This window comes from Leopardus geoffroyi, chromosome B3, assembly GCF_018350155.1.
Source record: "Leopardus geoffroyi isolate Oge1 chromosome B3, O.geoffroyi_Oge1_pat1.0, whole genome shotgun sequence".
NCBI lineage: Eukaryota > Metazoa > Chordata > Mammalia > Carnivora > Felidae > Leopardus > Leopardus geoffroyi.
In genome coordinates, this window is record NC_059337.1 from 31,615,304 (window position 1) to 31,624,187 (window position 8,884).

The following is an 8,884-nucleotide window of genomic DNA, read 5'->3' on the forward strand; positions in this document are numbered from 1 at the left end:
CCACCCTCACCTCCAAGCTCGCTAGGGACTGGCTCTTTAAGAGCCCCGCCCTCGACTCCCCGCCCCCTTCGCGTGACTTTGCCGGTACCCGAGCTTGGGAATTGGGCTGTTGGGTGGTTGCGCAGGTCTCCGAACCCTTCTCACGCAACTCCCGGGCATCGTGCCCCCGGCCAGGTGGGGCAGGGATGGGCCGCGTGACCTCTGCCCCCTGGAGGGATGTACCAGACACGTGCACGCTAGCCTGGGGAGGCATCTGCGCCTGGCGCCCGGCTCCTCGGTCCCTGGGCCCCCTCCCCTGCCCGGCCCGAGGGTCCTCCTTTCCTCGGCCATCGGGAGCTAGCCGCGCAGCCCCAGTCGCCTCCCGATTTCTCTGCTCCGCCAACATGCTGGCAACCCCGGGAGTCAAGAGGGAACCTCGAGGGCGGGTGGGTCCCGACTGGAAGTACCTCTGGTTTACAGTATTCCAAAGTGGCCCTAGAGCTAGTGAGAGCCAGTGAGCCCTCAAGCGAGACTGACACCGCAGGTTTCCATGCATTCCTGCCGGTCTGTCCGGGAGCTCAGACTTCAACTAGTCGCCCGGGCTCTGGGGGCTCTTGGCGAACGGAGCCAGCCCATCGGCGCCTCTGGCCTTCCGGCCCCGGTAGCCTCGAGGCTGGGGTCGCCGCGCTTCTCACGCGAGCCCGAGCCCGGACTCAGTAACCCGGGGGAAAGAGGTCATCACACGGCAGCCTGGCCCCGCCTGCCGGGCCCCTGCCAACTAGTAGCGAGGGGAGGCACTTGCAAGCACTTGCAAGTTCCAGTGCATGCAAAAATTAGGGTGAGGGGTCCCCGCGCCCGGGGATGGAGGTCTCCCAATACCGTGTCTTCGGGGTGTCCTGGGACTTCTCCTTCAAATTCCCATCTCAGCGGGGCTCTGTGCTGTCCATGGGGTACCTTGGAACTGGGGTCCCAGGTGTCCCCAGCCCTCACCCCTTTACGTGCTGGCACTAGGATGAGGAGTGCCCATAGTGGGTTCTTACCTGTCCCTCTGAGTTCCCCCAATCCTGTCTTCTCCCCCACTTACCATCCCCCTTTCCTTCCCTTTCCCTCTCTCCTTTCCCTCCATCCTAGAGAGACCACTCCCCCCCCCCCTCAGCCCGCCCCTTCCTCTGTCCGAGCTCCAGAGGGCGTGGCCAAGCGTGCAAGCTGTTTTATAAAGGTCGAAGTGACTTCACCCTCATCCTGAAGGTGACAGGTCTAGGAGTCTTCCCTGATCTTCTTTGGGGTCCTAGCTTAAGAGACCACGCATCTCAGCTGAGTTCAGTATTCCTCACAGCCACAGGTGAGTGCTGGGAGCTTATGGCTTTCCCTTTCCCAACAAAAAGAAAATTTTGATGCCTTCAGGTTTTCCTAGGTAGCCACCGGTCTAGCACTTCAAAAAAGGAGGCTAAGAGGATCCTTGGTGACCAGGCTCTCCAGCTCCGTAGTGGGAAAACTGAGGCCAGGGGGAAGGGCAGGCATTGCCCAAGGTCCCACAGCTGGTGCCAGAATCCTAGATTATTAGATGGCCCCCCTCCAAGGACTCCAGGATTTAGTCTCCAGCTCCATTCCCACTGACTCCCTGAATGCCCTGGGGCTTCCCCATTAGGGTCACCTGGGAGGCTGGGATACGGACACAACTGTGAAAAGCTGGGATCATGTGCAGCCCTTTTGTCAGGCAGTGTGATGAGAGGGCTTCTTCATGGGTGGTCAGAGTGGATGGAGGGGAAGGTTGGGTTCTTACCAGCTGTACCTTGCCTTGTCTGTAAGCTATGCCTGGCTGTCTCTACCCTCCCAAGGCATGGCTTGTTAGAGCCAAGATGTGCTGGCCAGTACAAAAGATGCAGATCTGAATAGGAGTCCCGGGCACTGCCCCGAGCCTCCCTATCTCATTGACTGCCTTCTCTGGCTTGTACTGGGCAGGGGCAATCAGTGTGAAAGACTGCTAGCTGTAGAGAGCTGGACTATCAGTCCCTGAAAACTCACCAATCACATCTCTCTTGGCCTCTTACCATCTCACTAAGGCTAGAGGTCCTTGGGGCACCTGGTGAGCAGAAGGGAACACTGTGGCACACCAAGGCTCGTCCCTCGTTCACTCAGAGTCAGGGCTCGAGTGTGCTTTGAGATCCAGCTCCTCCAGGGAGCCGCCCTAGAGAGATGGCTATATAGGTAAGGTAGGATCCAGACAATCTTCCCATCCTGGGTAGTTCTGTGGGGAAACCTCACTAGTCAGACTGTGAGGTTCCGCAGGTCAGATGTGGGTTTTCTTTCTCTGGGATCTAGCTGGGCACCCTGAACCGGAGATCATATCCTACCCCCTCTCTCAGGTGATATAACTGGAGCCCAGAAAGACAAAATGACAAGTCCAAGGCCATGCCATGGAACCTGGAATACTCAGTCTCCTCATCTCCAGTCCAGGGCACCTGGCAGATACCCCAATCAGAGGCCAATATCTTGAGGAGAATTCTCCATGAATTTGCGCACCCTTTCTAATTTAATTTTTTTTTTCAACGTTTATTTATTTTTGGGACAGAGAGAGACAGAGCATGAACGGGGGAGGGGCAGAGAGAGAGGGAGACACAGAATCGGAAACAGGCTCCAGGCTCTGAGCCATCAGCCCAGAGCCTGACGCGGGGCTCGAACCCACGGACCGCGAGATCGCGACCTGGCTGAAGTCGGACGCTTAACCGACTGCGCCACCCAGGCGCCCCATTGCGCACCTTTTCTAGAACAAGCCTAGAGAGAAAGTATTATCTCCACCTCTGTTAAATCTAGATTGATTCCTAATGTCCCTTATTCCAGTCTAGCATTTTCTTGCAGCCCTTATCTGGTGGGGGCTTTCCATTTTATTCTCTGCTCTCTGGTGACTGGTAAGTGGGGGAGGCTGAGACTACTCATTTATTGAGAACTGAGCCCAACAAAAACCCTGGCCTGGACCTCTGTGACCAGGAACCTCAATGTAGCTTGTCTCCAACTGCTTTTAAACTATGAGTCAGCTGAACTCAGAGAGCTGAGGCTTAGGAGTGTGGCTTAGGCAGTGGTCTTCCAGTCCCTTCTCTCCTCCCAAGGTCTGGTCTGGCAGGCTTCCCTAGACCCCGGGAGTGAGCAGTAAAAAAAACTGAGCGTTCTGAAAAACAAAACAAAACAAAACAAAATGAAACAAAACAAAACAAAAACACCTTTTCATTGATTAATCTGGCCACTCTTCAAAGGGAGGTTTCTGTGACAGGAGCTGAAAACTTCCCAGGGAACTTTCCATAAGAAGTCTGAGTCCTGGCTCTGTCGGTGAGTGCTGGGTGACTTTAATCAAGTCAATGACCCCTCTGGAGGTCAATTTCCCCAAATGTGAAATGAGGCAAAAGAAGCCCACGATCTCTAGCTCTCCTGATGGCAGTGTTTCCCCAAGTGTGGTGGGTAGTATTCAAGGGGATTGGGGGTGACATATATTGATTATGCGCTTAATGAGGGGGAAAAATCAAACCTGTTCTTTCACGCAGATGTCTGTGTGTGGAATCATGCTCAGTGGGTAGATTTAAAGTTGATTTTAGCAGGGTGTCTGGGTGGCTCAGTCAGTTAAGCATCTGACTCTTTTTTTTTTTTTAATTTTTTTTTTCAACGTTTATTTATTTTTGGGACAGAGAGAGACAGAGCATGAACGGGGGAGGGGCAGAGAGAGAGGGAGACACAGAATCGGAAACAGGCTCCAGGCTCCGAGCCATCAGCCCAGAGCCTGACGCGGGGCTCAAACTCACGGACCGCGAGATCGTGACCTGGCTGAAGTCGGACGCTTAACCGACTGCACCACCCAGGCGCCCCGTAAGCATCTGACTCTTGATGTCACCTTAGGTCTTGACCTCAGGGTCTCGATCTCACAGTCGTGAGTTTGAGCCCAGCGTTGGGCTCCACGCTGGGCATGGAGCCAACTAATAATTGTTTTTCTTCAGTTGGTCTTAGAAAAGCACAAAATAAATAACAGTACAGGTGCCATATGGGAATCACAGACTGATGTTTGGAAAACCCATTCAGACTGGTGCAGCGGGATTCTGAAATTGGGCACTTGGGAGTGTGGATCCAACACTTCCTGATGGTGTGACCTTGTACAAGTTACTTCCCTTCTTTGAGCCTCGCTGTGGTCTACCTTATAGGCGGTGGCCAGGACTGAATGAATGGCAGTGAAATTCTTGGCACACAGTGGCAGCTCAACAAACAGCTTCTCTCCTCTCCTCCTTTCCTTCATATCCAGCTGGCTGTTCTGGGTAGGAAGATTTCCCCTCTCTTTGACTAGCATGCTGACACTTTCAGATGCTGGTTCCTCACATCCCCCCTTCTGATATCTTCATCTTTTCTTCTTGGCCCACCTCTCAGCAGCCATCTTGAGATCTCTACACTGATGATGTTGTCTGTGTTTGGACTCTCCGTCCCCATCTCGGCTACAGAGCTTCTCCTGGCCTCCTTTGTCTTCTGCCTGGTGTTCTGGGTCATCAGGGCCTGTCAGCCTCAGGTTCCCAAAGGCCTGAAGAATCCACCAGGGCCCTGGGGCTGGCCTCTGCTCGGGCACGTGCTGACCTTGGGGAAGAACCCACATCTGGTGCTGGCAAGGCTGAGCCAGCGTTACGGGGACGTGCTGCAAATCCGCATCGGCTCCACACCCGTGCTGGTGCTCAGCGGCCTGGACACCATCCGGCAGGCCCTGGTGCGTCAGGGTGATGATTTCAAGGGGCGGCCCGATCTCTACAGCTTCACTCTGATCTCTGAGGGCCAAAGCATGACCTTCAGCCCAGACTCTGGACCGGTGTGGGCTGCCCGCAGGCGCCTGGCCCAGAATGCCCTGAAGAGTTTCTCCATTGCTTCAGACCCGGCTTCCTCATCCTCCTGCTACCTGGAAGACCATGTGAGCAAGGAGGCTGAGTACCTCATTGGCAAGTTCCAGGAGCTGATGGCAAAGGTTGGGCACTTTGACCCCTACAGATATGTAGTGGTGTCAGTGGCCAATGTCATCTGCGCCATGTGTTTTGGCCGGCGCTATGACCATGATGACCAAGAGCTGCTTAGCTTAGTCAACCTGAGTAATGAGTTCGGGGATGGCGCTGCCTCTGGGAACCCTGTGGACTTCTTCCCCATCCTTCGATACCTACCTAACCCTGCCCTGGATTTCTTCAAGGACGTGAATGAGAAGTTCTCCATCTTCATGCATAAGATGGTCAAGGAACACTACAAAACTTTTGAGAAGGTACAGGCTGGGGAGAGGCGGGTGGATGGTGGGGAGCAGGTAGGGTTGGGGCCAGAAGGTCAGAAATAAATGGAGCAGTGGGGGGGGGGGGTCTGGTAGGCTCTCAGGGACCTTCCTCCCTGGGGTTTTGAGGCCAGTGGTACAGTGGACTCCATCCTTGGTGGGGAATTGGAACTTTTCCTTGGCTAGCCTTTCTTTCCTTCTGTCAGACAGCAATATTTACTGAACAGCCAGTCTGTGCAGAACCCTAGGCCAGTTGTTCTGGGGACCAGGGAGAGTTAAAAAGTTGATCTCCTGGCCTCATGGGAGAGAGAAGGGTAAAGAGCATATCCAGAGGACACCTCTGTCTCAAGTGTCCCTTGAGTTGGGGCCGCCAGTACTCTGGGCAGGAGGGAGCCTTGAAGAGGTGTGGGAAGCTGGGACGGCAGCCTAGGAGTACAGAAGTCACCTCTTGAAGGAACCAGGCCCAGATGGAGAGGTAGCTCTGGGTTTGGGATCTTGTTCATCTGTGGGCTTTCCCCACCCAGGGTCACATTCGGGATATCACAGACAGCTTGATTGAGCACTGTCAGGACAAGAGGCTGGATGAGAATGCCAATATCCAGCTGTCCGACGAGAAGATTGTTAATGTTGTCTCGGACCTCTTCGGAGCTGGTATGAGCTACCCCATTGTCATTTCCTGTGCCCAACTGCCCTGACCTGCCAAGCACTTGATTTTTTTTCCCCTTTGTTTTTCCCTGGTCAGGATTTGACACAGTCACAACTGCCATCTCCTGGTGCCTCATGTACCTGGTGACGAGCCCCAATGTACAGGAAAAGATCCAGAAGGAGCTGGGTAGGCGGTGGCTTCCTTTAACAAGACAGAGGGTTTTGCCTCTTCCAGGCAGCCCCTTCATCCATGGTCCTTTATGTTCTACAGACACAGTGATTGGGAGGGAGCGGCAGCCCCGGCTCTCTGACAGACTCCAGCTGCCCTACATGGAAGCGTTCATCCTGGAGATCTTCCGACATACCTCCTTCGTCCCTTTCACTATCCCCCATAGGTGAGGCCCCATGCATCCACTCCTCTCTGATCCTGGCCCTTCCTCCAGACCATGTACCTGATCAGGGCTGGTGGAAAGGACATGTATGGGGGGCAGGGAGATCTCTTTGTAGCCCTGAGCTTGACTGAGCTTCCTTCCTCCCCAGTACCACAAAAGACACAAGTCTGAGTGGCTTTTACATCCCCAAGGAGCGTTGTGTCTTTGTGAACCAGTGGCAGATCAACCATGACCAGTAAGTTGAGAGGAGGCAGGGGAAACCCTACCCTGTCCCAAGCTGTCCCTGGGCCACTTGCCCATCTCCTACTCTTTGGGGCTGGGGTTCAACCCACTTGATGCTTCGGAGCCCCCAGGCTACCACTTCAGCTGCCTGTCTCTGATTACAGGAAGCTATGGGGTGACCCATCTGAGTTCCGACCAGAACGATTTCTCACTCCTGATGGCACCATCAACAAGGCACTGAGTGAGAAGGTGATTCTCTTTGGTTTGGGCAAGAGGAAGTGCATCGGTGAGACCATTGCCCGCTTGGAGGTCTTTCTCTTCCTGGCCATCCTGCTGCAGCAGGTGGAATTCAGTGTGCCACAGGGCACGAAGGTGGATATGACCCCTATTTATGGGCTGACCATGAAGCATGCCCGCTGTGAGCACTTCCAAGTGCGGATGCGCACTTAGGGGTCTGAGAGCCCTGCAGCTTAGACTCTATCTACCTGGCCTGTCTGGGCAGCCAGGCCAGGGGGCTGACCTGGGGTCTGGGGTGGGGGGCGGTCTAAACCTTGGCCTGAAACCCACAGATATTGGTCTGGCTGAGTTTTGCTGTCTGGGCTGCAGGCAAGCATGAAGGATCATGCCTGCCCCCCGCCCTGGACTTGCTCCTTTGCGTATTGACCACAGACAATGGACACAGCAGGGGCCGAAAAAGGAGCAGATGGAGCCTTCCAGAGTTGTGCTTGAGGCAGGAGGCTTGGTAGGGTTAGGAGGTCCTCAGGCCCCTGGAGACCTTGAGGGAATTCTCTAGAAGCCTCTAAACCCAGTGGCTGGCTGGCTTTCTGTGGGGACTGACTGGTTTGAGAAACATTTAGAGCAGGCCACATCAGGGCCTGTCTAATCTCTTTGACAATTGGGAGCTGCCAAGAGTGAAGGGAAGAGGCAGCTTAGGCACAGAGGTGGTCTCCCAGATTGAATAAGGCTGAGCAGTCTAACCACATGGGTCTGGGACACTGCGATGCCTTCCTCTGTTCTCCCTGCAAGCAGGAACAGGGCTACATCCTGGCCTCGCAAGGACCCTGTTCCTGTCCAGGAGGGGCTGGGGGCTTGTACCTAAGAGGAGCAGAGAACAGAGGGAGTGCCCAGATTCAGGCACCTGAATCAGGTCTCTATGCCCAATATTAAAATGCCTTTAAAAAATGTTTATATGCAAGAAGTTTTATATTTTAGCCTGCATTGTACTGGCATGCCTTCATTTATCATACGTAAGAGCTTAAAAACAGTTTATTGAGTGCAATAGAGAACATTGTAACCCAAGTATCCAGAAATGTGTAAGAAATTTCTACCTAAGCTAAATAAAGATATTATCCAGAAGTCCTATGGTGGAAATGTTTTGAATCTGGAATGAAGCCATCACTCCTCTATATGCCCACTTTGAGCCCAGGCTTATGTTGGATTTTAGTGTGGGAGAAAGAAAAGGAAAAGGAGTCAGTGAAGAGGTGAAGCCATGACTCTCAGGAAGCTTGCAATCCAGTTGGGACACAAGACTCTATCCCTACACTGTCTTCCTCCTTCTCTAACTGATCACACGTTGATGAAGTACATTCTGTAGACCAGGCACTGGGGGTATAAAGCAAATAAAACATGGTCTCTGCCTTCAAAGTCCTCCCAAACTGGTTGGAAGAACAAACTGACAAACACATCATGTAATTCATTGTGATTTGGGCTCTATCAGACAGATCACCCAGGAAGGTGAGGCTCAGAGCTGGGGCTCGTTGGGTGTGGAGAGGGGCTGCTGCACATCTTGGGGCTATCTACGCAGATCCCTCTTCAAAGAACGAGAGGCAATCTCACTTGGGTCTCATGGCATTAGATTCTCAAGTCCAACAGGGAAGACTCTAGTCACAGTGTAGGGGGAGAAGGAAGGTTCTCAGCTCAGAAGCTGTGGTCTGCTCCTCAGTCATGCCCGGTTTAGGTCCTGCTGCCTTATTGGAACCCAAGGCTGGTCACAGTTGGAAAACGAGGCCTTTGGTCATTGGGCCCCACAAGCAGGCTGTGGCCCAGATTTCAACACTGAAAGTCCCTGTCCATTTGGGATGTCAGAGTAGTTAGTGGTGCCAAGTATGGACAGAGGCTGGACCCACATAACCAGGAGCTGTTCTGACTGACGGACTGAGGGATAACACATCTTAGGATGTGACTTCCAGCCTAGCTTTTGTCCTCAAGCAACCAGCAGTTGCTATACAGGAGTAGATAGAGCCAATGTACCAAAAGCTTTTGCAAGGGACAAGCTGAAATCAGCTGGAGCGAGCTTGCTTATGTAGGGAAATGAGGCATTTGGTGTCCAATCTGACTTGTATTGACTTATTTTTTTTATTTTTATTTTTAACAT

The 8,884-nt window shown here is 53.3% G+C and overlaps 1 protein-coding gene across 6 annotated transcripts; it reads left to right on the top strand.

The window, feature by feature from the left end:
- The first annotated feature begins 288 nt into the window (after positions 1-288).
- LOC123582712 (cytochrome P450 1A1) lies at positions 289-7,866 on the top strand. 6 transcript variants are annotated; one of them, XM_045449081.1, is made up of 8 exons: positions 289-1,321; positions 4,164-4,274; positions 4,384-5,248; positions 5,776-5,902; positions 5,994-6,083; positions 6,168-6,291; positions 6,437-6,523; positions 6,675-7,866. In XM_045449081.1, exons 3-8 carry the CDS (start codon positions 4,409-4,411, stop codon positions 6,958-6,960), a joined length of 1,554 nt encoding a protein of 517 aa, XP_045305037.1. In that variant the 5' UTR covers positions 289-1,321; positions 4,164-4,274; positions 4,384-4,408; the 3' UTR covers positions 6,961-7,866. The 6 variants fall into 6 exon arrangements, with proteins under 6 accessions (XP_045305037.1, XP_045305036.1, XP_045305035.1 ...); XM_045449082.1 differs by having other exon boundaries at positions 1,198-1,321; positions 4,387-5,248; XM_045449080.1 differs by lacking the exon at positions 4,164-4,274 and having other exon boundaries at positions 1,116-1,321; positions 4,387-5,248.
- Positions 7,867-8,884: the final 1,018 nt, after the last annotated feature.